This window comes from Gadus chalcogrammus, chromosome 17 (genome assembly GCF_026213295.1).
Source record: "Gadus chalcogrammus isolate NIFS_2021 chromosome 17, NIFS_Gcha_1.0, whole genome shotgun sequence".
NCBI lineage: Eukaryota > Metazoa > Chordata > Actinopteri > Gadiformes > Gadidae > Gadus > Gadus chalcogrammus.
The window spans coordinates 1,238,884-1,253,297 of NC_079428.1; the positions used below are offsets into that span (position 1 = coordinate 1,238,884).

The 14,414-nt window shown below is 51.1% G+C and overlaps 1 protein-coding gene across 1 annotated transcript in view; it reads left to right on the forward strand.

Moving 5' to 3' along the window:
• The window catches only part of dennd4c (DENN/MADD domain containing 4C), a 45,121-nt gene that overhangs the window by 4,294 nt on the left and 26,413 nt on the right, over positions 1-14,414 (forward strand). The window contains exons 2-4 of the mRNA XM_056575278.1: positions 8,389-8,699; positions 13,542-13,794; positions 14,268-14,337. Coding sequence (XP_056431253.1) covers positions 8,401-8,699; positions 13,542-13,794; positions 14,268-14,337 — 622 coding nt within the window. The 5' untranslated portion in view covers positions 8,389-8,400. The remainder of the gene's footprint in view (positions 1-8,388; positions 8,700-13,541; positions 13,795-14,267; positions 14,338-14,414) is intronic.

The following is a 14,414-nucleotide window of genomic DNA, read 5'->3' on the forward strand; positions in this document are numbered from 1 at the left end:
AGCCACCGGCCTGGAGGGGTGGGAGGGGAGCCACCGGCCTGGAGGGGTGGGAGGGGAGCCTGCGGGAGGCGTAGAGAGGGAGGCTAACGGAGTGGGGCCTAGAGAGTGAGAGGCCTACTGCAGAGTGGGGCCTAGAGAGTGTGAGGCCTACTGCAGAGTGGGGCCTAGAGAGTGTGAGGCCTACTGCAGAGTGGGGCCTAGAGAGTGTGAGGCCTACTGCAGAGTGGGGCCTAGAGAGTGTGAGGCCTACTGCAGAGTGGGGCCTAGAGAGTGAGAGGCCTACTGCAGAGTGGGGCCTAGAGAGTGTGAGGCCTACTGCAGAGTGGGGCCTAGAGAGTGTGAGGTCTACTGCAGAGTGGGGCCTAGAGAGTGTGAGGCCTAGAGAGTGTGAGGCCTACTGCAGAGTGGGGCCTAGAGAGTGTGAGGCCTACTGCAGAGTGGGGCCTAGAGAGTGTGAGGCCTACTGCAGAGTGGGGCCTAGAGAATGTGAGGCCTACTGCAGAGTGGGGCCTAGAGAGTGTGAGGCCTACTGCAGAGTGGGGCCTAGAGAGTGTGAGGCCTACTGCAGAGTGGGGCCTAGAGAGTGTGAGGCCTACTGCAGAGTGGGGCCTAGAGAGTGAGAGGCCTACTGCAGAGTGGGGCCTAGAGAGTGTGAGGCCTACGGCAGAGTTGGGCCTAGAGAGTGTGAGGCCTACTGCAGAGTGGGGCCTAGAGAGTGAGAGGCCTACTGCAGAGTGGGGCCTAGAGAGTGTGAGGCCTACTGCAGAGTGGGGCCTAGAGAGTGTGAGGCCTACTGCAGAGTGGGGCCTAGAGAGTGTGAGGCCTACTGCAGAGTGGGGCCTAGAGAGTGAGAGGCCTACTGCAGAGTGGGGCCTAGAGAGTGAGAGGCCTACTGCAGAGTGGGGCCTAGAGAGTGTGAGGCCTACTGCAGAGTGGGGCCTAGAGAGTGTGAGGCCTACTGCAGAGTGGGGCCTAGAGAGTGTGAGGCCTACTGCAGAGTGGGGCCTAGAGTGTGAGGCCTACTGCAGAGTGGGGCCTAGAGTGTGAGGCCTACTGCAGAGTGGGGCCTAGAGAGTGTGAGGCCTACTGCAGAGTGGGGCCTAGAGAGTGAGAGGCCTACTGCAGAGTGGGGCCTAGAGAGTGTGAGGCCTACTGCAGAGTGGGGCCTAGAGAGTGTGAGGCCTAGAGAGTGTGAGGCCTACTGCAGAGTGGGGCCTAGAGAGTGTGAGGCCTACTGCAGAGTGGGGCCTAGAGAGTGTGAGGCCTACTGCAGAGTGGGGCCTAGAGAGTGTGAGGCCTACTGCAGAGTGGGGCCTAGAGAGTGTGAGGCCTACTGCAGAGTGGGGCCTAGAGAGTGTGAGGCCTACTGCAAAGTGGGGCCTAGAGAGTGTGAGGCCTACTGCAAAGTGGGGCCTAGAGAGTGTGAGGCCTACTGCAGAGTGGGGCCTAGAGAGTGTGAGGCCTACTGCAGAGTGGGGCCTAGAGAGTGTGAGGCCTACTGCAGAGTGGGGCCTAGAGAGTGTGAGGCCTACTGCAGAGTGGGGCCTAGAGAGTGAGAGGCCTACTGCAGAGTGGGGCCTAGAGAGTGAGAGGCCTACTGCAGAGTGGGGCCTAGAGAGTGAGAGGCCTACTGCAGAGTGGGGCCTAGAGAGTGTGAGGCCTACTGCAGAGTGGGGCCTAGAGAGTGTGAGGCCTACTGCAGAGTGGGGCCTAGAGAGTGTGAGGCCTACTGCAGAGTGGGGCCTAGAGAGCGAGGCCCAGAGAGCGAGGCCCAGAGAGCGAGGCCCAGAGAGCGAGGCCCAGAGAGCGAGGCCCAGAGAGCGAGGCCCAGAGAGCGAGGCCCACAACCTGAGGATGCTACAGGAGTGAAATGAGACGGTCCTGTTTTCGCATTTACTTCGAACAACTCTGGACTTTTTCTTCGATGGTCTTCACAGAATTCCAGTTGTACTTTTCTGTTTTGTTTTTTTGTGGAATTATTTGTTTCAGCATTTATTTTCACCCTCATTGTAGCCTCCACAAAGCGGCTGCTTTTTAACTGGTTTCATTTTGACATTTTTACTACCCTTACCTGAGAAGTTCTAGCAAAGTACTTTGTAGAGCTTAAGATCTGATCTGATGATGTCATCTATGAATGAATAAAAAATGTGTGTGTTATCAGTGCCGGACCATTCTTCTCAGGGTGGAAAAACCCTAAAAATACAACAACATGCAGGCACTGGTTACTCTCCTTCCCTCTGAAACGATTGAATTACAAAACTACTCCTTAAGTTGATTACGGGGAGTATATCCAGCTCAGCGTATTTCCTCACCCGGAACATTAAACCCTTTATTTTTGAGTTCTTGTTTCTCCGCACAACCTCACGCGTTGTAATCCCAATGCATTCAGCTATTATTACCACTTGAATATCCTGCGGGTAAATGGTTAACGGACTGCATTATATAGCACTTTTCTAACCAGTAGCCGGTCAAAGCACAGTACAATATCGCCTATCATTCACCCATTCACACACCCATTCACATCGACGGCGGAGTCAGCCACACAAGTCGACTGCCAGCTCGTCTGCAGCAGTCTGGGTGAGGCGTCTTGCACCTCCACACTCAGCTAGGAGGAGCCGGGGATCGAACTGGCAACCTTGTGGTTACCAGCCAACCGGCTCTACCTCCTGAGCTACATGCCGCCCCAGTGTGCTGTGTGGGTGAATCTTGTTTTTCTCTGCGTGCCGCAACAAGTCAAGCCCGGCCTGGTCCGAGATGCTCCCAGTCCACCAACCTGCAGCTCCTGTTTGCATACAGCGCGGCTGCATCCAGCGTCCACGAGAATCGTCGCCAGTGTTTCCCGCTCACTATTCACGGCCGTCATCGTGTCTGATCTGCAGGGTGATAGTAACACGAGGCGCTGCCCTGAAGTGAAACCTGGTATTGTTGGGGCGCGGTTGTCATGGCAGCCTCAATGTTGGTCTATGGTGCATCTCACAAAGAGATGTTTGTATGGCGCTGGCTGGTTGACTGGACAGGGAGGGAGGGGGGGGGGGGGGGGGTTACAAACGTTGTGGGTCTATGTGGGTACTTGCGTGTTTCGGCACACATAACCACATGCGTAGATACAGCTCTGTATGGGGGGGGGGGGGGTAAAGTAAATAGTGACTGGTTGTCAAGCGTCTAAGACTCTGCGGCCCACATTGGAGGGGAAGGGAAATCTGTTGTTTTATTGCATTGAATTTTTATAGCAGCTATCTAGTTATGATGTCCTATGGTAAGATATACAACTCCTTTCGAGGTTACAATAAAATCAGGCTGAATTGCTTATTGTATACAGCGTTGATAGTGGGGCTACAAGGATCCCCATGATGCAATGTGTGTCGTTACAATCCCTGTAACATAGTTTACTGTTACTGTGTCTGTACCTAGGGAGACACGTGTACTGTTAACGACAACCCAATGTCCACATGCACTTTCTATTTCTTTGTGGGTCATATGAATGCACATGGTTGGATGCAGTGTGTTTGTTGCTCCAACACTTGAGATGAGTCCAACACAGCATATCATTCATTATGTTTAGCGTGACCTTTCTGTCACCTGGGTGGGCGTAGCAGGAAACTCTGCCAGGTGCACTCCAGGGGGAAGAACCCACGCGAGAAGACACACCGTGTGTGTGTGTGTGTGTGTGTGTGTGTGTGTGTGTGTGTGTGTGTGTGTGTGTGTGTGTGTGTGTGTGTGTGTGTGTGTGTGTGTGTGTGTGTGTGTGTGTGTGTGTGTGTGTGTGTGTGTGCTGAGGGAAAAGGTGACAACTGTCGGGTGGCATTCAAACCGACGTGTTTTGAATGCCGTGTCATTCCTTCAGGGTCTAAATGAATGCATGCTGATTGTCATCACACACAGACGGGCCGCGTTGCATCGGACGCTGTTTGTTGTGTGATTGGCGGTTTGTTCGGTTTTCACAGGCTTGTTGTTTTGTGTCGCACACTGTATGTTTTGTGACACAATTTGACAATGTGCCAAGCCTGTGGAGAGTCTGAGTGGACTCATGTAGTCTCTGGCCTCGCAACAACCTGGTCCTATCAAAGGAAAACATCCCAGTACTGGCCTCAAGCTCCAAATAATCTATCGGATGGATGACGGTACACTGATGAGAATTAAGTAGTCCTGTTCTGCAAGAATGCAGAAGCATATTTTTGTCAAGAGTCTAGAAGATTCTACAACCACATGCACACACCTATCACTACTTAGCTGCAGGAGTGGGCTTGAGTGGGTGCAGGCAGCTGTAATTGAGTGGAACCTTCAGCTAAAACTCAATAAAAATTCAAAACATGGCAACCTTTCTCTCGAAATGGTGGACCGACGAGATGGAAACACTGAGTCAGCACTGTCAGTCCCATGTAAACATGATGTCCCTCCATGGTTTAGTTTGGGCATCGGCATGCAAAGCATTCTTTAGTTACCACCTCAGATCCTGTCTTGGGTAATGTGTTTTCGCACTTGGAGAAAACAGACTCAGTGAAACCAAAAGGGATGTGTTGACAAGTGTTTGGGTCCTCACACATTTGTCTGTGTGGGCATGCGTTACAAACCAACACCTCTTCTCTGCATGCTCTCCATTCGCTGTCTCAAACCAAATTCTGAGGGATGAACGCGTCCGCGCCAATGTTAAATGGCAGCCCTGGCTTCCTGTTTCACTTGGAAATGCGTCACGCGAGGGAAGCGATAACTCTCACATTGTTTTTGAGCGTCGGGGAAAATGTAATGGAAGAATCGAATGTCGCGTTTGAATCTCACCCTTGGCCTTCACCCCGGGAGTCCACCAGGGTTCTGGAGAAGGAGGAGGAGGAGGAGGAGGAGTTATTCTGCTTTCTGAAACTAAACCAGGGGGATTTGATTCAGACCGAATGAGCATGTTGATTCTCACAAACCCCTCTCTCACTTCCTCATTCAGCGTATATGACATTGTAAACATGTATTGCTGTTGTCATTAATGTAAAGTATACTTCCTAATGGTGGTGGTTAGTGAGGGGCCCCCCCTTCTCTGCTAGCGTCTTTGGGTCATTGAAAAGCGCTATTCAAAATAAATGAATTATTATATGGCTTTCATGACAATCGCTTTTTTCTCAAGATGTGTGTTCATATGGAGCTTGTAATTTCCGTGTGTGTGTGTGTGTGTGTGTGTGTGTGTGTGTGTGTGTGTGTGTGTGTGTGTGTGTGTGTGTGTGTGTGTGTGTGTGTGTGTGTGTGTGTGTGTGTGTGTGTGTGTGTGTGTGTGTGTGTAGGGCACTGCTGTTTTTTTACCCCTGTGCATTGGCGTTATAGTCCTCTTCCTTCAAATGAGCGTCGGTGCAAACGGGTCCTGGTGTTTCTGCCTGCGCTGCGATGGGAGTCCCTGCTGGCCAGACCAAGGCCTCTGAGCAGGAGATGGACAGCGTAGTAAAACACTGCCGAAGTCAGACATGCGTTCTCCCTGGTGTGTGTTTTGTGTAGAGTTAGAGAGATAGAAAGAGAGAGAGAGAGAGAGGTAGCAGAGGTCTACGGTCTCCCCCCCCCCTGCACGAGGAGGAAGCCATCGGGTCGCGTTTGTGGAATTGGTCGGTCTTTTTTACTTTCATCTACGTGGCGGACTCTCGTGTGTGTGTGTGTGTGTGTGTGTGTGTGTACATGTGTGTGTGTGTGTCTGTTTGTGTGTGAGCGTGCCGCAAACAGGAAGTGGGTCAGTCGGTGTCTGGTCCAATCCGCTGCCTCCATGCCAGCTCAGGCTTTTGTCCTCTGATTATTTCGGCCACTTTTACTTTATATCTCCTGTGAGCGTACATTAGTCATTGTGCTCCTCCGCCGGTATAATCTGCTTTGGTAATTGCAGGCTGGCTCCTGATATTCAACTCGTTAGGCTGATAATGGTCTCTGCCTTTAGTGATCCTTTGTCTAGTCGGCTTTAAGAGCTTGTGAACTATGACGCATTGAGAGAGACACACACACACACACACACACACACACACACACACACACACACACACACACACACACACACACACACACACACACACACACACACACACACACACACACACACACACACACACACACACACACACACACACACACGCGCGCGACTAAAAGGTAAACACAGTAATGCATTACTGCGGCGTCTGTTGGTGCGGCCCGGTGGTTTCATGGACCGAGGAGAGGATTAAGATCAGATGCTGGGTAGGGAGGTCTTGCAGGAACATGTGGTGTACAGTGTGACGCTGTGCGGGAGTCTACCGCCTGAACTCCTTAACCAGTGCTCCAAGTCACAGCTGACTCACCGCTGGGAAATGTTGGCCTCGTGGGCCTTTCTGAGACTTGCATGTGGACGTCTTTGCAAGTTATTTGCTCACTGTGCCTTTTCTTTGAATGTACTTATCTTTTGAAAATAAGACGTTGTTTTGTCCGTTGTGGGTTTGCTTTTGGCCTTTTCGAATGACACTGCAGTTAACAGAAACAGAACTAAAGGGCAGATTATTGTGAAGTTTTTTAGATGGATAATAACTTTATTAATCTCTCGGGAAGGTTTCCTCAGGAAATAACACTTCCAGCAGCAGCAAACCCCACGTTACAAATATAACGGTAAAGAACAACAAATATAAATAAATCTATATATTTATTATATTAAGCAAATACACCAGCGTTATTTTCCTCTGGCGTTCATGAGCAGGCCTGGTTGTCCTCACTAGGCCTGATGCTCACATGGTACAGGGGAACCTGTACCATGTGAGGATCAGGCCTGGTTGTCCTCACTAGGCCTGATCCTCACATGGTACAGGGGAACCTGTACCATGTGAGGATCAGGCCTGGTTGTCCTCACTAGGCCTGATGCTCACATGGTACAGGGGAACCTGTACCATGTGAGGATCAGGCCTGGTTGTCCTCACTAGGCCTGATGCTCACATGGTACAGGGGAACCTGTACCATGTGAGGATCAGGCCTGGTTGTCCTCACTAGGCCTGATGCTCACATGGTACAGGGGAACCTGTACCATGTGAGGATCAGGCCTGGTTGTCCTCACTAGGCCTGATGCTCACATGGTACAGGGGAACCTGTACCATGTGAGCATCAGGCCTGGTTGTCCTCACTAGGCCTGATGCTCACATGGTACAGGGGAACCTGTACCATGTGAGCATCAGGCCTGGTTGTCCTCACTAGGCCTGATCCTCACATGGTACAGGGGAACCTGTACCATGTGAGGATCAGGCCTGGTTGTCCTCACTAGGCCTGATGCTCACATGGTACAGGGGAACCTGTTGCCTGGAGCGCCGTTCCACCGTGTCCCCCGTCGCAAACACGCATCTCTGACTCATTACATTTCACTGGACGAATGAAACTATCTCTCTGGGTTTTGTGGGCTGCAGTTAAGAGCTCCGTCTCTCCGGATCAACGGCGGGGGCGGACACGTTCCCAATCCCCGGCAAAAGAAATTCCGAGGGTCTGACACTTTTTTTCCCTTTTCTTTTTTTAAGACGTCCTCCTGATTTATGATCACGCAGGCATTTTGAAACATTCCTTTGAGTTCAGCAGGAGTCTGGCTGCCGAAGGCAAGGCTCTCTCCCGACTTCTTGATCTTGTGTTAGAGTGTGAGTGAGTGAGTGTCCGGCCCTCGGTGATCAAGAGTCCTTTACTGGCTTTCCCCGCTCCTTTTTAGAGCGACAGCCTCAAGACATACGGCTCCTCAAGACATACGGTTCAGCTAAGAACAAGTTAAGCACCAATCCTGTATTAGCATGTGGGCTCCATTCCCATTCTCAATGGGACTCCACAGTCGCTAACTGGGTGCATTCCCGGGCGGTCGGTGTCTGTCCCCTCAGCTCTCTGTGTTTGAGAGCAGTTTGTGTGGCTCAAGGTTTGATGGAGCAGCAAAAAAAAACACAAACAAGCTCCCTTCAACCGTGGGGATCAACCACTGAATCCTAGCCCCTTCCCTCCTCATAGGAGGCACACAATGCTGTGCTCATTGGGCGATCAGGTTCAACCAGAGCTCAATCCTGACCAATCAAAGGCTCATGTTGATTATCAAAATAAAAGTCATCGGTTTTGTACTGAGCAGTGGAGATTTGCTCACTGCATGCCGTCCCTTTGCATCGACTGTAAACTGAATCTGTTATGCAGGGAATGGCAACTGTACTAGTACTTACTGCAATAGTGCTTACTATACTAGTGCTAGCTATAACTAGCCATCACCCCATCACACATCGGACAAACACGGGTGAGGTTGTCCGACAATACAATTTCTCCTTTCACCATGATATTAATATCATTATTATTGATCCATCCTCCTCCCTTCCCAGGTCCACCCCGCCATGCTATCAACATTAATCGTATTATTATTGATATTATTATCATTATTAATCGCTCCTCTCTCGCCAGGTCAACCCAGCCATGATCGAGGACAAAGGCCACCGTGTGACGGACTACTTCGTGGTGGCCGGCCTCACGGATAAGTCCACGCCCCTGGAGCAGGACCTGTCGGAGACCAAGTCCAGCGGGCCAAAGGCGCCCATCGTGGACCTGGCGGTCATCAACCGCTCGGCAGGAGAGGCGGTGCCAGAGGGCTTCACCTGCATCGACATCACCCCCGGGGGGCTGCAGGCCAACCTCAACCACGGCAGCCTCAAGAGCCCCGAGCTGTTCCTCTGCTACAAGAGGTGCCGCGTCAAGCCCCCCCTCATCGACATTGGGTAAGTGGACCCCCCCCAGGGGGGAAAGAGGGCCGAGGCTAGGCTAATGTAGCAAGTGTACGGTTCACAACGGACCTGCCCGATTTAAGATGCTGAGCCTTTATGTATGCATGTCGATAAGGGCGCCCTTTGCACTCCTGATCATCCCTGGAAAAAGGGATCCCCCACTCTGAAGGAGGGATCCCCCACTCTGAAGGAGGGATCCCCCACTTTGCGTTCCTTCTCCTTCTTGCTCTCTGGGGTGCTAGGGTCAAGGGGGTGTCATAAACATGGCCTGTTAAGCCCTTTGAGACTGTACCGGTGATCAAGGGCTATACAAATATATAATTGAACTGAACTGAACTGAGAAAGCCTGCAGTGAGAGTGGAACGGAGCGACTCCATTTTAGAATGCAGCCAGAGTGTTCCGGGGTTGCTAGGCGATCCCCTTCTTTCTTCGGTTGACTTCAAACGCGAGACATTACCGGGTGTTTTGAGTCCTGAGTGGAGAGGGTAATTGGGCATTTAGGACCGGTGTGTTTATAACGCGCTCGTCTCTTGATTCAGGGCCGGCCGCTTGCTCTGCTGTGTAAATATTTGCAACGTTATTTGCCCATATGGGGGGCAAAACTTTTCCGTCCTTCCCGTAAAAAGGCTATTTCACTGTCATGCCTCGACCTTGAATCGGCCCAGTGAATGAGGCGAGGGAACAGGAACGATGATGCAACTCCAACGCTTGCTTATCTTGGCTCCCTCACACACATCTTTTGTCCGTCCGAAGCGAGATGGATCCAGCCTTGGTGGAATGTCGCAACCAATCCCGTGCCCTGTGTTTCCCTCTCGGTTCCTCGGAACAATAACTCATAACTAGAGGTTCCAGTTCCACGGCCTCTGGTCTGCTGAATGTCGACGCCTGTACTTCCACACCGCACGCGTTCACACGTCTCCCAAGACGGAGAAGGCTCTGCGTTATGTCACCTCGTCGGTTCCAAGAAAACCAAGCTCAGTGTTGGAAGCGTTTGTTAGGGACTGCGTGGTGGGTGGCATGTGACATCGGGGTGGCATGTGCCCTCAGGAGGTAGAGCAGGGCAGCTGGTAACCGGCAGGTTGCTAGTTCGATCCCCGACTCCTCCTAGCTGAGTTTCAAGGGGTCCTTGAGCTTGAGCACGCCTTGCGTGGCTGATATCCCCGTCGATGTGTGAATGTGTGCACGAAATGGTGAAAATCAGGCAGTGTTTTGAGGTGCTTTGAGTGGCCGCTGGTTTGAGAAGCGCTGTATAAATGCAGTCTATTTACCATTGCACTGTTTGGGGGATGGGATGTTGTGGACTGTGGACCGGGTTTGGGAGCACGGCGGTGCGAGTCGGCTCAGATATGTGTAAACAGCAGATCATATGTCCCGCCGTGGTTCCTCTGAGAGATTACTCTCGCCTGGTCGGACAGGCGGCCAGCTGGGAGGCCAGACCAGGTTATACAGGGATTCCCCTGACTTGTTGGCCAATCAGAAATCAGGTGCATTTAAGTTCAGCCTAATGAGACTTGGTTGTCTACGCACTATAAACACGCTTTGTGTCTTTCACATCCACTCTGTGAGGTTCACTGTTGAACTTTGCAATGGCAGTAAGAATGGGCTCTGATTACAGCTTCTCCCTGAAACCAGATTAAAGGCCATCTCTCGGCATGATTGTATGTTTGTTCTCGTTGTCCCCACTGGAACAGCCCAGAGCTCCAGTTATAAAATGGTAACAATCATAATTGTATATCTCTCACTCCTTAACCGGGATTGAAGAGCAGGCGGTCTGTGATTCAGCCATTGTTGAGATCCTGGCACACGAAGAGCCAAACACCTAAATCAGTCACCAGGCTGGCCCCGTCTCTGGTGCTTTAGTGTTAGTGCTGTTCCTCTCGTCCGATTGGCTGACACGGCGCCAGGAGAGCACCAGGTGATGCCATCATTTAAAGGGCCATTGGCATCTTGGCACATCTCCTCCCTTAGGGTCTATACCCTCAATGCTCGGGTTTTAAGTGTTTATTCCCCTACACAAATAACGACTGTGGTGCCCGTTTGCTGTGGCTGTCTTCATTGTGCTTTTTCCTTTTAAAACGTCCTGGCAAACGCTGTGCCGGCCTCCTGGAGGTTAATCCCCCGAATCATTCCCCATGAGCGGTCCTCTTTGTCCACCGGGGAACGCTTCGCTCCACGGCCGTTACTCAGTCGTCTCCTTCACTCACAAAGTGTCTGATGGACCCTGATGGAAGGAGAGAGAGAGCAGCTGACATCGACGATGGTGTGTGTGTGTGTGTGTGTGGGGGAGAGAGGGAGGGAGGGGGGGAGGCAGGGTGGAAGCCCTGCAGCCGTGTGACGCGGTGACGCTTGGATCACTTGACTGAATGTAGCCCGCCGCGAGGAATCTCTCTCATTGACGCTCTCTTGCTTTTGAGACGGAGAGCGAGATTGAGAGACTGAGTGAGAGAGAGAGAGGGAGGGAGGGAGGGAGGGAGAGAGCCTCTAACAACAGAAGGCTGTCCCGCTTCTGCAGTCCAATGACCAGGTCCTTCTCGTTTCAACAGATTCTTGGTTGGTTCTCCTCTGCTTCTCTTGAAGGCTCTTCCTCAGTTCCTAAGACGTCTTCGGGCTCTCCTCTGCTTCTCTTGAAGGCTCTTCCTCAGTTCCTAAGACGTCTTCGGGCTCTCCTCTGCTTCTCTTGAAGGCTCTTCCTCAGTTCCTAAGACGTCTTCAGGCTCTCCTCTGCTTCTCTTGAAGGTTCTCCCTCAGTTCTATAGCCGAGTCAAAAGAAGCGGGTTGAGTCAGCCCTGTTTTATACCCAAAACAAATAAAGAAATCAACCATTCGCATATCAAGACACTGACTCATGAGTTGTTTAACCAAGCACTCCCTGTGAACTGGTGTGCCCAGGGCCTGGTCTCTGGGCCAGACGTGTGGATTAGCCCGCGTCAAACATCCGGCACTTTGAACCGCCGCCCCGCTATCTGCCATCTTGGTTTCCACACAGGGGTGACACTCCTACCTGGTGAATGCAGGTCAAAGAGGAGCCGCCGTGCAAAAGCCTTCAGGTCTTTCAAATCTCCATGCCTGATTCTCTCCCTCGCTCTCTCTTGCTCTCTCTCGCTCTCTCTCTCTCTCCCTCTTGCTCTCTCTCCCTCTTGCTCTCTCTCTTGATCTCTCTTTCTCTCAGTCGTGAACTCTCACACTCGCTCTCTCTCGCTCACTCTCTCTCTCCCTCTTGCTTTCTCTCCCTCTTGCTCTCTCTCTTTCTCTCAGTCGTGCACTCTCACACTCGCTCTCTCACACTCGCTCTCTCGCTCTCATTCTCTCGCTCTCGCTCTCGCTCTCTCTCACTCCCTTCAGGTCTTTCAAATCCCCATGCCTGAATCTCTCTCTCTCTCTCTCTCTCTGGCTCACTCGTTGTCTTGCTCTCTCGCTGTCTCCCTCTATGTCCCTCCCTTCCACAACTGGCTTCATTGGCATGGGAAAAAAAACATCAAACAGTGATGGTACAACCCACAATAAAACCTTCTAAAATAGAATACACAAAACTATTAAAATGTGTATATATTTTGCCGAGACAGGAAAGGGAATGTTGTGTACGAGTCGAAATGAGGCTGAGTTTCTTTGGAGGGGGGAGGCTTTTCTGCTTGATCACAGCTGCCTCAAGTATCCATTAATTCACCTATTTCACGCTGGCTCGTAAAGTTGTCATGTCAAGCGACCTGCGTACAGTCAATGTCAACGTGTTCTGTTCAGTGTCTGCAAATGATGACGCTTTCAACACACAAGTGCAAGGACGGAGCCACAGTCCTATTAGCGTTTTGACACGGTTTCATCAGTGTGTTGTCGAGTCTCCAAAGCTTTTGTTGGTCGTTGCTGCTACCGGTTGTTCCGCTGGAACATCACGGCCTTGGATGATGATGCACTGAACTCTTGACACATCGTGTTGATGGGTGCCTTGCAGTACTATGATTTTAGGGCGATAATTATTGTGCTGTATTGTTTTGCCAGCGAAGAGTGGGTGCTTCAGACAGTTCTGCTCATTTGCTGTTCGTTAATTTGACGTGAAAATAATTGTGGTGATTTGAAGTCAGATCAAGCTTATGACAGCTAGGAATGAAGCGGGCGGCTGGTGATGGGAAATCACATTGTCTTGACATTTTAAAACACACCGAAAATTGGTTTTACTAAATGGCATCGATGCATTTGTTCATTTCTGTGGCACCTTATCAGTTATTTGCCGTTAGACAGATAGTATTGTGAGTTGATTCATGATGTGCACACCCAGTCTAGCTCTATTGCAAAGGCTAGAGAGATTAGTCACAACAGTTGTTATTGCAACTGCTGTGACTAATAAAGGAAAGTTAGTATCCACATACTGAAATAATTTAAATAAAATGTATGAAGGGTTTAACAGCAAAGACTTATGCCAAAATGGATAACATTATCTTTAACTCCAGGAATGAGCGCATTTGAGTTGTATCACAACGATACCAAATGTCGCACAATAATCTCTTCTCATCTTCTCCGTATCAGCCATACACAGCCACATTAATTAGAAACACAACAAATGTACAATTATAAACCATTAGTTAACATTAGTAAATGCAGTATTAAGCCTTTGTTTATAGCGTTAGCATAGGGGTTAGCGTTAGGGTGAGTTTCCACCCTAGCCCCTACCCTATTCAAAGTATTAATTAACGTCCGTGGCTGATGAACCCCATTAGTAAACATGATTAGACCTTTAGTTAAAGGTTAACTAACTGTTTGTTAACTGACGGCGTTTCTCAATGCAATGACGTCCCCTCATTCTAAAGCGACACCCGTGGGTGCCTTGCGTCCCCCCCCCAACAGGGTGCTGTACGAGGGCAAGGAGCGCCTCATCCAGGGGTGCGAGGTGCTGCAGGCCACTCCCTACGGCCGCTGCGCCAACGTCAACAACAGCTCCACCACCTCCCAGCGCATCTTCATCAACTACCGCCGGGGGCCCGCCGTGCAGCCGCAGAACTCGCTGGCCGTCACCGACATCTGCGTCATCGTCACCAGCAAGGGCGAGACGCCGCCACACACCTTCTGCAAGGTGGAGAAGAACCTCAACTGCGGCATGGTGAGTGGCGATGGAGGAGGAGGGGGTAGGGGTGACCTGGGGGATGCGCAGGGTTTGGATGTGTGGTGTCGTGGGGGCGGCATGTTGCTCAGGAGGTAGAGCGGGTTTGCTTGTGACTGGAAAGGTTGCTCGTTCGATCCCCGGCTCCCCCTAGCTGAGTGTCGAGGTGTCCCTGAGCGAGACGCCTCACCCTGACTGCTCCTGACCAGCTGGCTGTCGCCCTGTGTGGCTGGCTCCGCCGTCGGGGTGTGAATGTGTGCATGAATGGGTGAATGTTAGGCAATGATTGAAAAATCATTTCAGCGGCCATTGGTTGGAGAAGCGCTGTATAAATGCAGTCCATTTACCACTTTCCATTTGTGTGCTGGTGTGGAACCCTCCAGAGTTTCAAGCGTTTGTTCCAACGTCGTCGGCTAAACTGAGACTCTAACGGTAGTTCTCTCTGTGTGTCTTGTATCCCTTTGTCTTTCCAGTGGGGCTCCAACGTGTTCTTGTGTTACAAGAAGTCTGTGTCCTCGTCCAACTCCATCACGTACAAAGCCGGTGAGTTTTGGTTGGTTTTTTTACACTTCAACCTCGCTTGCAGGAGTTTCTGACTTTTTCTCTGTGAAATGCTCTGT